General features: G+C 43.4%; 1 protein-coding gene across 3 annotated transcripts in view; it reads right to left on the bottom strand.

Annotated features, from left to right (window-relative positions):
- Window positions 1–20,232, bottom strand: part of ROCK2 (Rho associated coiled-coil containing protein kinase 2) — a 555,405-nt gene that overhangs the window by 93,802 nt on the left and 441,371 nt on the right. For 2 of the 3 annotated variants that reach the window (XM_035562551.2, XM_035562553.1), the window contains exon 1: window positions 9,087–9,619. The exons of the other annotated variant lie outside the window; for it this stretch is intronic. In XM_035562551.2, coding sequence (XP_035418444.1) covers window positions 9,087–9,251 — 165 coding nt within the window. In that variant the 5' untranslated portion in view covers window positions 9,252–9,619. Of the gene's footprint in view, window positions 1–9,086; window positions 9,620–20,232 lie in introns of those variants that run through there. 3 annotated transcript variants of the gene reach the window in all.

The following is a 20,232-nucleotide window of genomic DNA, read 5'->3' as shown; positions in this document are numbered from 1 at the left end:
AGGATTTTTTTTTAATAATGATCGATGTCACATTTTACATAACTAGTTTTAAAGTTCCATTCTCAGTTTTTAATAATCTAAGTTTTGATAAAGACATTTTGGCAGGTAGAAAGGGGACAGTTGCGACCTCCGGCAATTGAGAAACACCACAAGGCATATATGCAGAAGAATACTGGTATTCCTTCTGAAAGTGAAGAACAATTAAATAGTTTATTTTGACACCTAAATTGCCCTTCTTCGGAAACAGCCAATCATGAAAATAGATGAAATGAGTCACGCTTCATACTGCTACTGTTTCAGCCTTCCACATATGAACGGTTCTTCATCATACCGTCCATATTTAATGTTTGCCTCATAATCTTAACAGTTAGAAATTATTGTCAAAAGCAGAAAACTAGCTGGATGTCTACATTTAAAAATACTATGGTGGCAAATCCTTTTAAGGAGAGGCAGCTTACATATTTATCTTTTCCTCATTCAAGCTGAAATTATTCCTGACATAGAACAAACACCACACACACATAAAACAGTAGTTTTGCTCCTTTATTTGCTGCTACATTCAAATTTTGCACCAGAACTCTGAGAACTGGAGTTCTGCTATTCCCTACGCCAATAATGTTTGCGGAGTCAAGGCAAGACCTTCAATTCTGCAGACATGAACTCTGGGGAAACCCGCAGAGATGGGGATTAAGGAAAATAACTAAAAAATATAATTAAAAGTACATTGAATGTAAGAGAAATTATTTGTTTACAGTAATACTGAACATTGAACTTGACAGAAGCAATGAAAAAACAGGACTTCACAAAAACTTTTGTTTAGCAATCATCTTGAAAATGTAGTTCTTTCTAGCTTATCCTACCAGATCCATAGCTTAGTTCAGGTGCTTATAATACCAGCATGGATATCTCTCTTAATTTTAACGAAATTACTAAGTACTTTGTGCCCCCAGAGAAAATACTAAACATAGAATAACGTTTAAATTAACTGCAGTAGCTGCAATACAAGAATAAACTGTGAGTATCTCCCTGCCACAGGAGTAATTCAAGTAGTTGTCTTCAGTTACCTTTCATACTGAAGAATTAAAAACAAAAAGGGTGGGGGAGGGAGGAGTTATAGTTTACAATCCAGGATTATACAACTTAAAGAGGTCATTAAGTTAAATAGGCCAAGAATTAAAAGTTATGGCTTAATGCCTAAATGGGCTGACTTTTACTGTTGGAGGAAGAGGCCCGAAACATTCACTAACAGAAACAGACTGTGCATGTACACAGCTGGCACCAGAAAGGTTTTTCATTACTCACTAAGCCGTCAGCTTCCAACACGGTATTTTTACCTGCTCTTCTCCATTTTCTTGCACTGTTAGAGGGAATAGATCTACTCCTAAGGGGGGACTTCATGGTCATTCTATCACAAAGGTTTAAAAAACCTGCAAAAGAAGCATTCAGAAGTCAAGGATAATCATATGCTTGCGTATAAAAAGGGGCGGAAACAACATCAAGTAACTCAGCAATATCTTATACCTACTTACTACAGCTGGTTCCACGTGTCTTCAGCTGCACATATCAGAAGTCTACCACAAAATATGCTCCCCTGTACACCAGCTGGTAATAAAAGATTTAAAAATGAAAACCTATGTCCTATACATGCAATGAATGACAATGCTCGTCTTTCTGATCTTGCACTCAACTTCATCAGTGCTAAACTGAAAATGGAGACCAGAACAAACCAGTCACAGAAACCACAGGGAAAACCAGTTTAAAACGGGTTTCTGCATGGAATGGAATATTTTCATAGCACAGGCAAGCCAAACTGAACGTATACCCCTCAACCGAAAACAGTGTTCTCTTAAAAAAAAATCTACAGTAGCAATCTCTTTGAAGACATGCACATACACACTACAGTGAACTTACCGATGTAGCCCTGCACTTTCAACAAAAGAAAATCACGGAGGATCAATCAAGTTGTACAGCAGCAGCAAACACAAGTAGACTAAGTTTTCCAAATTCACAACTTGTTCAATAAAAAGTAATTTCCAAGAAACACCCAAAGGTATTTCTCATCTACACCACTTCAGAGTAAACCTACGCTGTTGAGACAGCAATATTTGATTCTTAATCAACAGCTAAGCTACAAACTTTGGATAATTACATGTAACAGCAGTGACAGATGCGGACAAAAAAAAAAAAAAAGATGTATTAGAACCTCATAATAGTAATTGTAATTTTAGTTAAACTTTAAATACCATTCAGAAGAAGTATAGAACTTCACTATTTTCTCTTTCAATTTACTTATTCAATAACAGTAACAGTCAACACTCTTTGTTTAGAGATTGAAAAAAGAATAGAAGGCATATTTAGTAAAGATTAGCTTGTCTTCCTTCCTCATGGTTACAAGCCTTATTTCATGTTTGTATCTGACCTCCACTTCATTTCCTCCTGAAGAAAAGCTTAAAAAAAAAAAATCCTATGTTTGGATCAGTCACCCAAACTTTATCCTGCTTAATGCAGGATCCTGTTATTTTCCACTTTAAATGCAGACTAAAAGTCAGTACCCATGACTTTGAACAGTCAAGACAGAAAGCAACCGCTTTGTTATCCAAGTCCTCAAGACTCAGAATTAAACACTTTGCCATAATGTTTGCTCAATCACCCTCTCTATATCACATTAAGTCCATTCTAAACATTTAATTCTTCTCCAGCACAGGAGGGAAAAAAAGAAAAGCTTTTCGTAAAGCTGGAAACCGAGAAAGATGTGTCTGATGGCATGCAGTGCCAACACGGGGAATAGAGCGCAGAGCTTCCTGCACTGCGAGCTGGTCGCTGATCCCTGACTGCAACATCTGACCAACATCGCCCTGCTAACAATATGACCACAGCATTAACGGGGCAGTGCCGCACATTACCGTTTAGTTCGGGCGCACAGAAAACACAAAATATGCAATTGGTGACCATCTGCAAATGATTTGACTTCGGCAAGTTGTTCTACATTAAATAAAATTAATGGAAGATAGAAATAATGAAAAAACATTTGCACACTCAGATTTTCTTCTCACATTTACCACCTTCCAGATCCTACAACAACTGAGGCAGAGACTGAACAGAAGGGCAAGTGGGTGACGAAAGCAACCCCCATCCCTTGATGTGAAAGAAAAGCTCAACACCAGGATATTTCACATAAGATAAACCAGCCCACTCTCTTAGTAGCAGTAACCATAGCAGAAGAACACAGAAAAGAGAGCTAAGTCCACATCACATAAGCAGCTGCTACTGATCGATACCATCCAACCAAATAAAAGTCTGACCAAGTTCACAGAATCGCCATCTTCCAAACATAGTTGGACCCCCTGCACATGCGGTGGTGGCCAAACGACCCCTTTAAGCACAGCACCTTACAACTTTGTTAGCGGATAATTAATACAATGCTCTAAAGTAAGGACACAGGCGGCACTTCACCTGCGCTAAGGAAGCCGTGACTTTGCTGGTTTGGAAGACGAACTCCTTCTGGCCTGAACTCCTTCTGTACAGCAAGCATTTCTGCAGTTTCACTGCTGTAGCAAAAGCGTCACACACAGTAGGTACAGCTTTGGAACCAAGCACCACGTTCAGCGGACTGTTTACATAGCAAAAGACTCATTAAAATAAGTTTATTGCTAACAAAGGCTGCCAAAATAAACATAGTATTCTTGTTCTTAACCAGCATGATATATCAGGAAAAAAGTATTTTGGGTGAATTTTTCACTGGAATCATTTGGTGCTTTTAGGAATAGCAGTTTAAAACAACCTCTGAGTTCATACAGCATCCCCCTCCCCACACCTACACTTATGGGTTATTAAAAAAATACCTATATAAAAAAAAAAAAGGCACATATAAATTCTTCTATTCTTTCATTACATAAAACTCTATTACCAAGTTTCAACCCCTTTCATCCCTATAATCCACAGATAATTCCTCCGCAGTAGCAATGCAATACCGGTTATTTTTATAGATCAAACATTGGCAAGGAAGCGTCTACTGAGAGCTGCAGAGATTGTTTACTGTGGTAGCATTTTTTTTCTTCAAATTAGGCAGCTTTTGGCATGGATAGCATCACTAGACAAATAGCCAAGTGCTTTGGCATTGCTCTGCCATTAGCTGAAACCTGAAATTTTATTTAACAAAATGGTTTTTAATCAGTATTTGCCGATTTGCAGAATCCCCACTGGACACTGAGGCTACTAATATTTGGAATAGAGTTTTGTTTTTTTTTTTAAAAAGAAAATCAGAAAAGAATGGTGCTAGTTGTTACAAAGGCTGAACAACTAAAGGATACTAATGACCCACCCTGCAATCTGATCAATACAGGCAAAAATATTGGGAGCACGTATCGTTCCAGTGAATGCGCATGAAATCTGGCTGCATCGTATGTGTGGCATTAAAAGCAGAGCAGACTAGCTTTTTTTCTCCTTTCTTAAACAAAGCGAAATGCTTTAATTCTGGTGTGTAATAATACAGAATATAAGAACACTTGTAAGTGTCAGAAAATAGAACTGTCCTTTTCCAGTTAAACTACATTGCTATATATAAAACCATTACCCAGGAACAAAGAACAAAAGGCAATTCTGTTTCTTTAAAGCTCATCTCTTCAACTCTACAGTAGATGTTCTGAAATTACAAATTAAAAATAGAAAGTTTCTAGAAAGAGTTAGGAGCTAAGAAAGAAATAACAGCACAAGAACTGTAACAAACAAGGAAAAAAAATCTTCAGGAGCAGAGAAACATTTGGCTTGTCCACTTACTGGGCAATGAATTTCAGATCAGATCCGGATAGCTGCTACATTTTCAGCTCTTCGCTGTGCTAGATGGTTAAAATTAACACAATAGATGGTTCTTACTCATTCAAAATAACGTGACAATAAGCTCAGGAAAGTGAGGTGACTTCAATATTATTTCTGAAATCCCCTGAAAGCTCCTAAAACCAAAATCCTGCAACAGGATAGATGCATGTCAGCCATGAAGACCTGGAGACCACATACGAAGAAAGCTCAGCTGAGCGATCTGCTAAGTTAACACTGCTGGTCACACTGGTGTGTCACACTGGTACCCATCCAGGTGATGAGACAGCTGCAGAGACATCTACTGAAAGGGTGACTGTCACAGCTGTACCAGTAACACATTTTTCATCAGGAGCAACGCTCTAGGGTCTCGATGGCAAGGTTAAATTTCTCTGAACTTCTATTCCTCTCCAAACTAGCGTAAATACAGCATTTACCCATCAATTTTATCTTAACAGAGAAGCAAAAAGGCATTTTTCCCCAGTCTTAAGGCATGTATATTCCAAGACACTGAAGCACATGTCTTCCAACCGCCTCCCTGCTCTGCAGCGTGTCACAAACATGCCCACAGCCGGCACCGTGATCACTGCCTGACAGCGAGAACGGCTTCTCCTGACGGCTCACACCACCACGACAAGGCAGAAGCATAACGCTAAAACACCAGGGCTTGCACTGCACAAAACAAAAGGCAGCCGCGAGCTCCCTTCTCTCCCCAACTGCCCTCGACCGCAGCCTGCAGCACACGCACCCAGTGGGGAGGTGGCCGGTAAGATTTATGGGAGCTGCTCGTCACCACCCCGAAATTCTGCGCTCGAGTCCAGCACATGCTGAGGTCACACAGTGACACGGGGCAAGGAAAGGGAAGTCTGGATTAGTTTTGCACAGCCCACGTTGACCTGTCTGCTCTTCTTTCGGACAACATTCAGTCTTCAGATAATGCTTATCAATGCGCCCTTAAATAACACGTATTCGATACTATATAAAACAGCTCCATTTACACTGTAGGTAGAGCATATATGCAAATGAAAAAAGAAGCACATGTATTTGAGAACTGTTAAGCTCTTCTTCAACGTAGCTGGCAGCTCAGAATCATTCAGTAGGACTGTATTTATAGTAGGGTTTCTTATAGATCACCCAAGGTCAAATGCCATTTAACACAATCATCAATGTTAACATGCAGTGCACATAAAATCGTCACTTCACAGAATTAGCGGATGACACAAACTGGCAGAGGAGCAAGTCACACGAATACAGTAGTTTTACCAACCAAGCTGCGCAATCTAAACGTGATATACCAAAAAGGTTTTCATAACTGCTGCTACAGGACCAAAAAGAATAAGACTATATCACAGAGGTGTAACAAAAAAAAAAAAAAAACTTATTTATCTTAGCACAGGCAACAGAGGCTTTCAGCATATTACAATGAGAAAAAGAACAGTCACCAGATGTCTAAATAAGGTTGCAGAAACCACTTTCCTTTGTGGAGGTTCTCACTTGAGCCTACAATGGCATCGTGTACACAGCTCTAGTGCTGCCATTTTCATTTTCAGCTCTTTATCAAACCAAAACCAGAAGAACCCACCAAGTGCAGCACAGGCTATGCATCTGAACCACCTTAATAAGTTCTCTATGGTAACCTTTTTTTTTTTTCTTTTAATTTAGCAGGAAAAGGATGGTGATAAGCATACCACATATTTCAATTTGCGTATTTTAAAAGTTCTGCCCTCGCAAGTTAGCTACCATGACAAACTAAATGGTGAGCTCTGAATTGAGGCTGTGTGTTTTCTCCAGAGATAAATCTTGTTCAATCACAAATGATTATGCTTAATACAGGCAAAATAGCGAAGTAGTAAGTCATATAATATAGCAGTGGCCATATTAGAAAAATCTAATGGTCTCCCGGAGCCATACAGGGGTGGAGGGAAATAATCAGTTATCTGGCCTCATAGATGCTGCTGTTGAAGAAGCAGACGGTGTGGTGAGGAAGGTACACAAAGAAAGCCTCCTCGTTCGCAGCCACCGCATAAATTAGCTCCTGATAGGCAACGGAACTGATATCTAGAGAAAGACAGCTTATTACCTCTGCTTTTCACTTTGTTCAAATTTGCAGCATGTGTTGTAGATTAACAGTTACTTTTTCACTTTTTACAGCTTCCCAAAAATAAAACACGCACACGAAACGCAGAATAGCAGCTGTTTATGACTTTTTACAGCGTAAGGAAATGAATTCCATTTTAAATTCCATTCCACATTTTTAGTTTTGGTTATGTTATTTTTGGAGGATGAAATAGTAGCATTCCAGCCAGTCTTTTTAAGACCTTTTCCCTGACTCTTAGTTTCAGTTGCTGTATTTCTACTTTTAAACGAAAACACATTTCCACTTACGATAATTTACACTGAAAGTGAGCTGTTTACCAAACAAGTAAGTGTTGCAATTTGAATATGATTTTTTCATATTTGGATTGCAATAGGCAGCCTAAAATGCCGATACAAAATTAATGTCAAATAGCATAAAGCAACAATACCAAAGCCCCAAAGGCTTTTACAGGAAATCCACTGCAAATTTCATAAGGTCAATAAAAAAGCCTAACCAATTTATTATTTCATACATAGGCATGCAGAACGCAAAACTAGGAAACTTGATTTAATGTTATATTTTCCTTGCTGTTAATTATTTAAACAACACTTACAGAGAGAGTGCAGAGAATAAACTGATGGACTTTGCTACAAAAATATGCATTTACAATCCAGTTAGGATACTTCCACGGTTTACTGATTTGTCCAATGTATTACCCGAACTGATCTACACTATAAAATTACAAAACATATATTAAAAAAAAAAAAAAGGTGTTAAGCATCCTAGTTTCTGCAATTAGAATTTCTTTTCAGAAACTTAAACAGTTTTTAGCGTATCTAATCCATGTCCAAGCCACGGGAGGCAAGAGAATAAAAGTAACACTCCATTGAGTATAAAAGCAGAGTGTGAAAAAGTCTGCTGGGGTTAAACGTTAACCTGATGCATTTTTCAGAACGACTGTACTATTTTTAAACTGCTCTTTTTTGGCCACAGGTCAAAGTTTTCCTAGCAAAATACCAATGTGAAAACGCTGGGAGCAAAGCCCAGAGGCAGCTCTCTCTGCTTTGGCCTAGGCTAGAACTTATCTGAATCTAGCTAGATATGTAGCCCTGTTTCCCACTCCCCTTCACTGACTGCTATGGGTAATATGCCTCGTTACGCCTCTGAATGTCTACGAGAGGAATAATGCAGCATTAAAGCCTTGAGAACGACATTTTTCAGATGTTATAGGAAATTCCTATATTCTCCACACAGCACAGGCATACATACTGTTCAGTCAGTTCCTGTATTTTTGGCCAAACAGAACTGAGCCATTTGAAAGAGGAAAAAAAAAAAAAAAGAGAGAGAGAAAGGCTCAGTGTAAGTGCCTTGAGCAACTCTTGGAAAGGCTGGGATTTTTCCCCCCTTTTCTGTTCCTCTTCACTGGGACACACTGGAAATCTTGGGAAAGATTGGAAATATGAGGCCTAAAGACCCAGAGATTCAGTTTTAAAACGTATTAATAAAAATAAAGCGGGGCGGCTCTCACGGCCTTTTCCAGGGTTGAGATGTTTTAAATGGGGAAACGTAACTCCCTTCCCACTCCTTCCTGAGGGCACGGATTTCTTGCTAAAGGAAATTCAGTTTCACGCACTCACGCCGAAAAATGCGACTTGCCACAGGAGACGGGGCTAAAGGCAGGAAACCAAGGGGACCCCGCGGGACCCCGGGGCCCATAAAGGCTCCGTGAGGCAGGTCCCCTTCCCGAGGGGCTGGTCTGGGCAGCGGGCGGCCGAGCCCGGCGCTGGCAGGCGGCGTTCCGGCGAGGTTTGGCAGCTCGCACAAAGCCAGGTACTCGCTCCGCGCACACACACGGCGCTCGGGAGGCGCGAAAGGGAAGGGTGGGAGCGATGCTGGAAGCAAAGCCGCCTCCCTCTGCAGCTCTGGGCTTTCCACAGGCGTCTCCGGGCTTCCCACAGGCGTTTCCCCCCACGTTACCCCAACCTTTAGCTTGGTACTGAAGCACAGCGCCGTGCCCCCCACCCCCTGCCCTGCCCTCCTCGGTGCCCCACGTCCCCCTCGGGCCGGGAAGGAGCCTTCCCCGTCCCCGCTCAGCCTCCTGCGGGATGCCGAAGCTCTTCCCTTCCTTCCTCCCCGCCTGCCGAGGCGCTGCCTTTGTTCCCCCCCCCCCCCCTTTCCCCCGCCGCCATCCCCTCACCAGCAGGCTCTCCACGTTGACCGGCGAGCGCGGGTCGCGGATCATGGACTCCAGCTTCCTCTGGCGGCCCTCGAGCATCCCCGCCGCCGAGTCGGGGAGGGGGGCCGCCGACATCTTCGCCGCCTGCTGCTGCTGCTGCTGCGGCTGCTGCTGCTGCTGGCTCATCCTGCCGGGGCTCGCCCAGCGGCGGCGGCGGGACGCCTCCCCTCTCGCTGCCGGGGAGGAGGAAGAGGAGGAGGAGGAGACGGCGAGGGGTCGCTCCGGGGCCTAGCGCGGCGCGGTTGGGCCGCCCCGCGGCCGCCCGGCCATGAAGGAAGCCGGGAGGGGAAGGGAAGGAAGGGAGAAGCGGGGCGAGCGGCTCCCTTCTTCCCGCCGCTTAGCGCTGGGGCTGCCTCCCCTGAGCCGCTCCCGCTCCCTCCGAGCCGCCCTCGCCGCTCAGTCCATGCTGAGGCGGCCGGCGCTGCCCCTTCTTCCCCTTCTTCCCCTGCCGCCGCGCCCGCCCCCGGCCCGGCCCCGTGAGGCGGCCTCCATTACCCACAAGGCTCCGCTGCCGGCGACCGCCTTGCTGGGGGCTCGCTCCCCGGCCCTGCGGGGACGGGGGCTCGTCGTCGCTGTCCCTTGTTCCTCAGGGGGCTCCCAGCGAGGGGACCCCGGGCCCGGAGGCTGTGGGGACGTGGGGTGGGGTGGGGGGTCAGAGCTTTTCGTGGGTGCGATGAGAAAAATGGGGGGAAAAAGGGTTGAGCTGAGGGGGTGAGGAGGAGGTGGGCTGCGGGGTGTGGTGGGGAAGGGGCATGTAGTCGCAAAACTTGGAAGAAAAAATATGAAACCCTGAAGAATTAAAAGACTTTCATGTGGATTCCGGCTCTGTGTGCTTATTGGCGCGGTGCACGAACCTACAGACAGCAGGCAGAGCTCGTGCCTTGCAAAGGGGGAAAGGGCCACGCTGTCCTGTTGGCTTGCTGATAGCTGGATGGCAGCGGGCTGATGTCAGAAAAACGGGCAAATGCTTTGGCTTGAAAGGAAGAAGAGATGGATTCAAAGAGAAGTAAATACGTGACTCACTCGCGTGGTTTGGAGTGAGATCACCCCGTGCCGCGTTCTGAGTCAGGACCCTGGAGCCCAGCAGCCCCCGGTTCCAGGGGGGTTCAGGTCTGGGTGTCTGGTAGCCCCAGCCTCAGCGGCAGGCTGCGCTGGGCAGTCAGCTGGGTCAAAGTCCCTGAATCGCATCTGTGCATGTCAAACTCACATTTCTTTCACTGAAATTCCTTCAGGAGTTTGGGTTTTCTGAAGGAATCAGTGAAAATACGTTTGGGAGATGTTCTTTCATTTATTTTGTAGGGCTACCTCATCCCCGAAACAGATTAGGACCCACTTCGCTGTAACATGCGCCCCAAAAACTCACATAATTTGCTCGAGCAGTTTACGTGGACACAAGATAAAAGATGTAGGTCCAAGGGATTCCACCAGGATTAGGATGTGGATGCTGGTAGCAGTGTGAAGTTACATGAGCTAGCACTTCAGCCCTTAGAAGCTCTAAATTACTTAAACATAATTTCTTCCCATATGGCCTACTTGTAAGTGAGTAGGCTAATTTCTTGTAAGCGGCAGAGCAGAAATATGTATCTTTGCTTTTTTTTAAAGAGATTTAAATAGGTTGGGACAAAAGACCAAATGTGGGCAACATATTTCCAGTGATCAACATGCTGGGTTTTGTTAATGTCAACAGGAATCTTTGGGGTGATTTCAGTGAGCTTTGAGTCAAGCACCAGGTAATTTGAAGATATCAGTTTCCCATTGACTGTAGGCAAGCTGTGTCTCTTTCCTCATTTTTTTAATCTATAAGGTTTGTCAAAACTAATCTGTACTTTATCTAGCTCATATGATTTATGGACATTATTGTCCAAATGACCGTAACAAAGAAATTCTTAAATAAGCGTAACAGCCCTTTTTGCATACAAAAAAAAAAAAAAAAGTGCGATTGCAACTTCAAAAGTGAGTGTGTAGAAACAGTCCCTTCTTGAAATTCTTGCCCAATAGATCTATTCCTCCAGCCTTCAGGACATAGTTGCTTACTGACGAAACAAGTTTTACTCTGTTAATGTTAGAGAGACAAATTTACAATGGCAGCATCAGCTGAATTCCTTTGTACGACAAATCCTCAACAAAATCATCAGCTCAGTTCTAACAGCAAGATCTTTATTACTGGTTATAAATGATTAAGTGGCAGAAAGAGCACTTTGAAAGTCAGATCCTGCTCTCAGTTTGTAGGCTTGGTATTTGGGAAAACACTGTTTTAACATGTTAGTTGAGCAAATTGATACGGGTGTCCTAAAGGAAAAATACCACCACCTTGTGTGGTGTTTTTGCAATTCTACCTTTTCTGTCTATAGTACCATATATCTCATAGGATAACACCTATCCCTGATAGCATTTAAGGAAGAACTGGCTTTATTTAGTCCATGCACAATGGTTCTGAAGTCTGCTGCAGTGAATTGTCAACTGTTACTTAACCATGTTTTGCAAGGCAAAGCCAAAGACTCCCAGGGTGCTCTGAAAGCAGACTGCAGCTGTAAGCATGTGAATCCACAGCTGGAGCCTTCTCTCTCTCTCTCCTCCCTGGGATGCCATTTAACTCTTTAGGTGTCTAAATCCAAATATCTCTTAGGTGTCCTGAAGCACTCATGAGTTTGCTGTTGACCATTTTCAGAAGTCTGTGTTTTTATAAGCAAATTCGTAAGAAGCTGGTAAGCTGGACATTGATCAGCTTCAGTGCCTCGTGAAAAGCAATTTTTAATCCCCCAGTACAGCCCCTGTAGGAGTGTCACACACTTTTAATCCACAGGGCTGTGGATTAGGAGTCACCAGCTTCAGATGTGAGGATGGTTAAATGTTGGAACAGACTTCCTAGGGAGGTGGTTGATGCCCCATGCCTGTCAGTGTTCAAGAGCCATTTGGACAATGCCCTCAGTAATATGCTTTAAGTTTTGGTTATCTCTGAAGTGGTCAGGCAGTTGGACTCCATGATCTTTGAAGGTCCCTTCCAATTGAACTATTCCATTCCATTCCAGATTGTTCCTTCAGGGTACTTACAGAGGGATCAGGGCCTCTCAGGAAGACAAGGAATTTGAATCTGGACCTCAGACATGCTTTACCTACCAGCTATTGCAAAAGAGGAGAAAGGAGACAAGCCATTCACGTGTGCATCAGCTTTAGGAGAATGGGCTGGTCTGTTCTTAGCACTTTCAGCTGGCTTCTTACGGCTTTTGTGAGTCTTCTTCCTAGGCTTCCTCTCTCTACCATCCATGCAGAAAGAGCATAAGAGCACTGTGGAGGGGGGAGTAGATTCAGCTTATTGATAAGGTGCCAAAAAATTAGATGTAACACCTCATGTGGTTGGGTTTTACATATGAGTTGCCAATGATCTCACATAATACTTCTGTGTAGAGATGTTAGTGGACTCTCATCACAGAATCAAAGAATGCTCTGGGTTGAAAGGGACTCTTAAAGATCACCTGGTGCATCTGCATGGGAAGAGACATCTTCCTCTGGATCAGGTTGCCCAAAGCCCCATCCCACCCAACTTTGAACACTTCCAGGGATGGAACATCCACAGCTTCTCTGGGCAGCCTGTTCCAGAGCCTCACCACCCTCATCATTGTGACAACAGAGTAAGAAGGACAGTAAAACAAATAGTCCAGCATGTACACGGTCTTTGAAATCTGCCGAGCCTAAGCTCTGACAAACTGCTACAGGCAAAGGTATGCAGCTGTCAGCCCTCCCCTTTTGGGAGCCCAAGACACTGCTCTGACAGCTTGAACATCGCAGTCAGTTGTCGTGACGGAAATAGGGCAAGAGGCCATGTTTTAGGTAATGAGGTCTTGGGACATTAGAGGTTACAGCTAAAGATTGTCATCCCGCCTCCAGAAAACGATCTACATTGATTTCACAAGCATAACAGGTGCTTTATTTTTAGATTCATAGATATGAAATAGGGAAGGAAAGGAATATACATTTTGTTTGTTTTAATTTATTTTTATTTTTCCTTTCTCACATGGTAGTGTTTAATCGGTCTAAGGATTAAAAATTTATTTCTTCTGGATTAAAAATTAAGCCTTTTTTCATGATTTCAGGTTAATGAAAACAGACGGTAAGGAAGGTACATGACTTTGTATCTGGGAAATGTAAGAGGACATGTTTTAAGGGAGTTGTAAAGTTAAATAGTCAGCCACAGTCATCATCGCTGTTGATTTTCTGATTCCACTGTTGTCTTGGTGCAAATATTTTAGTTATGCAAAGTACACACACAGAAAAAGCATTTTTTAAATGTTCTTTTTCTTTTAGTTCATGATACAGCCTCTGTTGAATTGCAACTAGCAGCTTTAAATACAAGCAGCTTTTCAAAACCGATGCATTTCCAAACCAGCCCTCAGTAAGAATGACACCACCACATCAATCACTGGCACAGGCCAGCTATAAAATTACATAACCACTCAGCCATCTGTATAATTAAATGCAAACCAAAGTAATCAAGCAAATGTTAAAGAAAATATCTTCATTTTGTAAACTTTATAGGTGAAGGCCTACATCTGCTGATTCTGATTGGGAAGAAATGTATGTCTCTGACAAATATGCCTTATTATAGCTTTCCACTCTTTCAAACAGCATAGGCTGCTAGCAGATAAATGAAGAAATATTATTTGGTACTGTCTGCTCTCTAGAAGTCAGTTATCTAAATCACAAATACCAACAGATCAGGTAAAGGAGGTGTGAAAGAAAAGGTAAAGTGGCTGTGTAAGGACTGGGTGTGTCCTGATAATGCAGGACATTGCCTCTGCCTCTCTGATTTCATGTGTTACATAATTTTCCCCAGCTAGCTACGGTGGCTTTCGTTAATAAGGTAGTTTTGTAGTCTCTTGGATGCATCGGGAAGACCAAAGTGAAACTGTGAATGTAGGTTAATTGAAATGCTTATGTGATGTTGATGTGCTAGATTCTGTGCTGCAGATCTCGGGAGGAAACATGTAGTAAGCATAATTTGGAAAGCAAGGACAAAGTGTCCTGAAGATTTCTTTTGCTGCTTTCTACATTTAGCCTAAAGTTTGGAGCTCTACAGCCCGTAGACATGAGTCACAGCAGTTCAAGGGGCTGCGCTGATTTATGAAATCCTCCCCATTGTGCTGTCAGTAGGCTGCTCATGGTACACTAGAGCTGAGGAGCATTTCTGCTATTCTTATTTCTGCTGCATGCATCATCTCTGGTGTGTCCCTTGTGTGACACATTGTAAAGGCTGCAAAACTGGAAGCCTGCACAGTGCAAAGCTGCTGGTCCCTCAGAAGTGCTGGCCATGGCTTCTCAAAGGTGTTTCAGCCTGCTTTTAATTCTGATGAGGAGACAAAGAGGATCAATTCACTCCTGCCACTTGCATGCCTGTAATACTTGCCTCTTCTAGTGAACACATACCAATATGAATATAAGCATTTTTGATAATTTATACTGGATTTCACATCAAACATTTAAATATCTGCCTCCCAAAATGGAACCCAAAGTCCAGAGTTGGGCAAATAGGCTGCTTATATAAAGCAAGAGGAGAATCAGACAGTTAGTAAGCAAACTTAGCTAGACAATAATTGAGAAGACTATATTTGGATTGCAGTCTTGGGTTTTGGTGTAAAATCCATTGTAGTCATGTAAATCCTTCCTCTGATCTGGCTTTTAGCCATGAGTATGCAGCAAATGGCGTGGAGAGACAGTAAAACCCTGGGCAACAAACACTCCCGGCTATTAGGGTGAAATGCCAGTGGAAGATGACTCGTATATAAGAGGCTAAATAAAGATGAGTATTGCTGCAGTTCTGTGTGCATCTCTGAATGCCCACATTATGTATCTCCATACTAGCACTGTCATTCCTACGATCTGTTTTTCATCAGGACTTAGCTACTGTGAATTGTGGGGAAAACAAGCCAGTCTAGCTGATGCTGGGGGGTAAACAACTATGGTTGCTGTGCCTGCTCTTGGGCAGCTTGCAGAGGTCGTAAAATAGGAATAAAAACAGTCATGAGCATACTAGTGAAGACATAGCTTTGCAGATAAAAGTTTACATGCTTGGAGAACTTGTGTCATTTTGTATTTAAACAACAGCAGAGTCAAGCAGAAAAGTCACAACAGCATAGGGAAGGAGGGAAAGAGAAGTAGAATAACCAGATACAGCCAGTTTGCTTATTTTCTCATTTTGTCCAACAAGAAGGACAGTCTTGTTTAAGAACTGGAACGCTGCAATTGAGGGCTACAAGGGGAGGGGGAGATTGCAAAGAGCTGCCTTTGAGAAACAGCCACAAACAGGCTGAAAGCTTGTGGGTAAAAATTAAGGACCGGACTGACGAAGGACACCTTGTGGTTGGGGCCTACTACAGGCCACCCGATCAAGAGGAGTCTGTTGATGAGGCCTTCCTGCTTCAGCTATAGGAAGCATTATGCTCACAGGCTCTCATCCTGATGGGGGACTTCAACCACCTGGATGTCTGCTGGAAAAGCCACACAGCAGGCTGTGAGCAACCCAGGAGTCCAGGTATTAGACAAACCAACCAGAGGAGAAGCGTTACTGGACCTGGTGCTCACTAATGCGGATGAACTCATTAAAGAGGTAGGATAGGAGATAGGAGAGCAAGATGGGAGGCAGTCTGGGCTGTAGAAACCATGCTCTGGTTGAGTTCCTGGTCTTGAGGAATATGGGCCTGGCAAAGAGCAAAGTCAGGACCCTGAAGTTTAGAAGAGCGAAATTCCAGCTGCTTAAAGAATTTGTGGATGAGATTCCCTGGAACACTGTCCTTAGGGACAGAGGAACTGATCAGAGCTGGCAATTCTTTAAGGACACTTTCTTAGCACACAAGAGCTCTCCATCCCCGTGCGTTAAGAAATCAAGTAGGGAAAGCAAGAAGCCAGGATGGCTGAGCAAGGACCTGCTGGTCAAACTGAGGTGCAAGAGCGAAATGCACAGGCAGTGGAAGCAGGGACACATGGCCTGGGCAGAGAACAGGGATGCTGTCTGGATGTGCAGGGATGGGATCAGGAAAGTGAAGGCACAGATGGAACTGAGCTTGGCAAGGGATGCAAAGAATAACAAGAAGGGATTCTCTGGGTACATTGGCCAGAAAAGAAAGGACAAGGAGACCCTATTCCCTCTGATAAGTGAGAAGGAAGAGCTGGTAACGACAGGCATGGAGAAGGCTGAGGCACTCAACAACTTTTTTGCCTCAGCCTTCACTGCCAGTCGGGCTTCCCGTATCTCTTGTTTCCCTGAACCTGTAGATGATGGCTGGGGGAGCAAAGTCCCTCCCACTGTAGGCAAAGAGTAGGTTTGAGAGCACCCGATGAAACCAAACAGGTACTAGTGTAGATATAAAATAATGGGGGGGAAGTGCCGCTCATTTACCATGTCTTCAATAAAATAATTTGATATGGTAAAGCTGGAGATTATATGAATTGATAAGGGAACTTTTCATGTACATTCTCTATAGGAGACCATCCATAAAATATTCCTGAAGGTAACATGCTATTCTAGAACTACGAAGAACTGACTGTAGACAGAAATGCCTTATGGGGTGAAATAGGAGGGTTTTTGTGGAATCATTGAAAGTTCACATTGGTCGGAATTAAAAGGACCAGTCTTGGTCAGACTTGTTAAACATTTTTGAGTTAATCTTTTTGTTTAACAGCATGAAATCAAGGAGTGCGCTGATGATCTTGGCTATTTGCACAAAGTCATAAGGCAGCACCAACAGAGGGTCGAGGGCTGGGATATTGCTTGGGAGAACTGGATCATCTCAGTGGTGGGAATGACAGAAATGGGATGTAATTAAATAAGACAGTCTGTAGTGGGATGTGCTCTTTGGGAGTAGTAAGAAATTCTGTTATAAGGTGGGAACTTATCATTTGAAAACAGCTGAGGAGAAAGACCTCAGGCTGTGTTAGTTGGTAGCACTGTGGAATTAAAATGCGTAAGTGGTACTCTAAAATTTAACAGATACTCTAGTAAGATAGGGTAAGGCCAAGATGAAGTAAAACCACCACGGGGACATAAATAGCTCCATTCATCTGTGTCAAATGAGAGGAACTGAAATGGGAAATTGGGCAGAGGTAAAGGACCAAGGGAGCCTGTTTTGTATGAGGTGACTATGAAGTGCAGCATATGGGTGACTGAGAGTATGGTGGTCTCTGTAGGTACACCAACGAAGTCAACGCCAAGGAGCCTAAGAGCTGTTTAAGTTACAGGGCAATGCTGACAGACGAACATATGCATGTAAACTGGCTACAAACAGATTTAGATTGGAAATAAGAACCTCCTAGCTATGAGCAATGAGGTTTTAGTACTGCCTTCATCCGAGTGAAGCAGCAGGAAAGTAATTGCGTTCGGCAGGAGCAGTACGTTTCTGAAGGGTTGTGTGATGTGACTGGAAGGGCAGGGGCTGGGGTCGGGAGCCCTCCAAGTCGCTCTCAGCTATTTGTTTCTGTAGCTGTAGTCCTAACAGCTGGTAAAAAGAGTAGTAAGGCCTGGATGAAAGTGAAACTAAACGATATCACAACCACTCAAAGACTTTGTGAAGATGGCATTTTTGTTCGAAAGCCACAATGAATATAACAAAACCAGCATGGTTTGGCTGGAACCAAACTGACTGTTTTCCATGCTGAAGGAAAATAACCTGGGGGGATTTCTTTGCACAGACCAAAGTTCTGCTTGAGCAATGCAGACCATTTGCTCTGGATGCTTGAAAGAAGAGTGACAATGGCTTTTTATCTCATAGCGCAAAGATACTCGGGATAAGGAAATCCTACTTGTGGCCAAGGGAATTTGAAGCAGAACCCTATTCTTTAGGAAGTTGCCCAAAGACTGAGGATCCCTGGAGTGGAAGAACGGGGAAATTCTTCATGCTGGAGCTGTTCCCCTGCACAAAGGCACCAAGTTCATGGTGTCGGTGAGGAGGAGCACAAGAATGGTGGCTTCCCACCCTGTGAAACATCAGGGCGGGAGCGGGAAGGATTGGGTGTACCCTGCCTCAGGACACCCTGTGCGGAGGGGGCTCTGCTACCTACAGAAATGCTCTGATCAGTGAACTCGTGGTAACTGAGGACTTTCCTCCAAGAGAGGTCACCTCCTCCTTTTTTTTGTTTATTTATTTTTTTTTCCAGACAAAACCATTCAGCAAACTCAAAGCAAATAGTTTAGGCATGATTGAAACCACATTTTCCAGGGAATTAGCTATTAAAATAAATAAATAAATCATCCAAACTCTTAACTATTACCACTTTTAAACTCTATGCTGCTTCTTTTGCACCTAAATTAAAATGCATTTTTAAATCTTTTTTAAGCGTAAGAATTTGACCTTTCTACCCAGCCAGGGCTATAAATTAGGGTTCATTAATAATGCTGTTCTACTGGGGCACAACACCTATTATATTGCTTACAACTAATGCTTAGTTCTTCAGCTTACCAATTTTTTCCCCTCTTTGCAGCCCCTTTCATCTGGTCTGGTCCAACAGCTTGTCCCTGGAGGAGGGGAAATGGTATTAAATTCAGTATTAAATTGCCACCATTTTTGGATCAACTAATTTAAAACTAATAAAAGGAAGTATCTTTGTCACTGCTACTTGTTCAGTAGTTTAAGTAGTTTGTGCTATGCCACAACACACAAGTAAAAACATAGGAAACAAAATAAATAAATAAATATCTAGCAGGAGTCGATAGGAGTGCAGGAGATGTTACAGTACGACAGAGTTCCAGGTCAGAAGCAAATGCTGGAAGTGTGACACTTCCCGAATGGAATTACGAAGAGATTTCACTTAGAAAAGGATGAAATTTGGGCTTTTCAGAATTTTCCAAGCAACTGCTCAGAACTCTCCCACAACAGGTATTGCAGGCAGCTGGGCTGCTGGAAGCCTTGGAACCTGGGATGGCAGAAAGACTTGGGTGCCTGATGTGTTGAGAGGAAAACAGCAGCTGGGCATCAGGGGGAAGCTGTTTCTTTCCACCAAATTAGAATTTCACAGTAGAAAACTGTTCAACTGGAAATTTTGTGATCTGCTGCCTTGGATCTGTGCAGCACAGCAGCATTGCATAGCATCTTCTCAGGTCAGCAGTTTCCGAATATTTTCCCTAGACTGTGGTATATACAGGATATATTCCATATATATGGTGTTTTCAACTGAAATGCTTGATGCTGAGGATTTTGCAGCTCAAAAGAAATGTTGAGCGAGGTGGTGGAGTCAGAGTGGGCTTGGACAGCCCTCTGGTGGCCTGGGGCTGGGGACGGGGCTGGCAGAGCTGGTAAAGGCATAAGAAATAGGGATCATTCCTCTCTTCCTTTACTCCAACATTTGCCTCAAAACTCCGCAGCAGTCCAAGCTGCTTAGAGGATTTATGTAACGCCGGCTATGATGACGAAAGGATGTATTTCAGTTCCTATCTGGCCACTGTAAAAAGGACATATTGGGAGATGACAGAGGGAGGAGGAAAGGGTTAAGGTTATCTCCCAGCTTTTTTAAGTGTCTGATTATTTAACCTAGAGAGGGAACAATTCTGTCATTGTGCAGGTTACTGAAGATTAATCAGATGTTGCATATTTTCCTGTCTCATAATACAAGAAAGATGGGGCACCAAAGGAAAAAAGAACAAAACATGTCTATGTAAAATTAAAACAAGGAACATTTATTTGTGCATTTGTACATTTTTGGTTCTCAATTGCAGTTGTTGGTAAAATGCTAATTTTGATCATGTGCTTGGAACATTGAATTATTTTGCAATTTAAATTCTTAGTGGTTGTGCAGTGAAGTCTGAGAGCATCGGTAAGCCCTGGAGCAGGATCCCTGAAGACAGCAGAGGCATTTCCAGAGCTGTCTTTGAGAGGATGCTCTCCTAGGGCATCTTAGGTGATGGTCCTGGCACTCCCACGGCTGCTTCAGGGTGCACAGCCTGAAGTCCTTGTTGTAGGATCAGCAGCCTGTGGAAGCTGATGAGGACTTCGGATTCATTGCAGAGCACAGCTGATAGTAATTTGCAAAGGAGATCAAGGTAGTCACCCCTATTTTGTAAATGGGCACAGAACAGAGAAACCTGCCTGGTGGCAGGGCGACATGGTGGTGGTAGGATGTGCAG

The sequence above is a fragment of the Cygnus atratus genome, chromosome 3, assembly GCF_013377495.2.
Source record: "Cygnus atratus isolate AKBS03 ecotype Queensland, Australia chromosome 3, CAtr_DNAZoo_HiC_assembly, whole genome shotgun sequence".
Classification (NCBI taxonomy): domain Eukaryota; kingdom Metazoa; phylum Chordata; class Aves; order Anseriformes; family Anatidae; genus Cygnus; species Cygnus atratus.
This window is presented reverse-complemented; position numbering and strand designations above follow the sequence as displayed.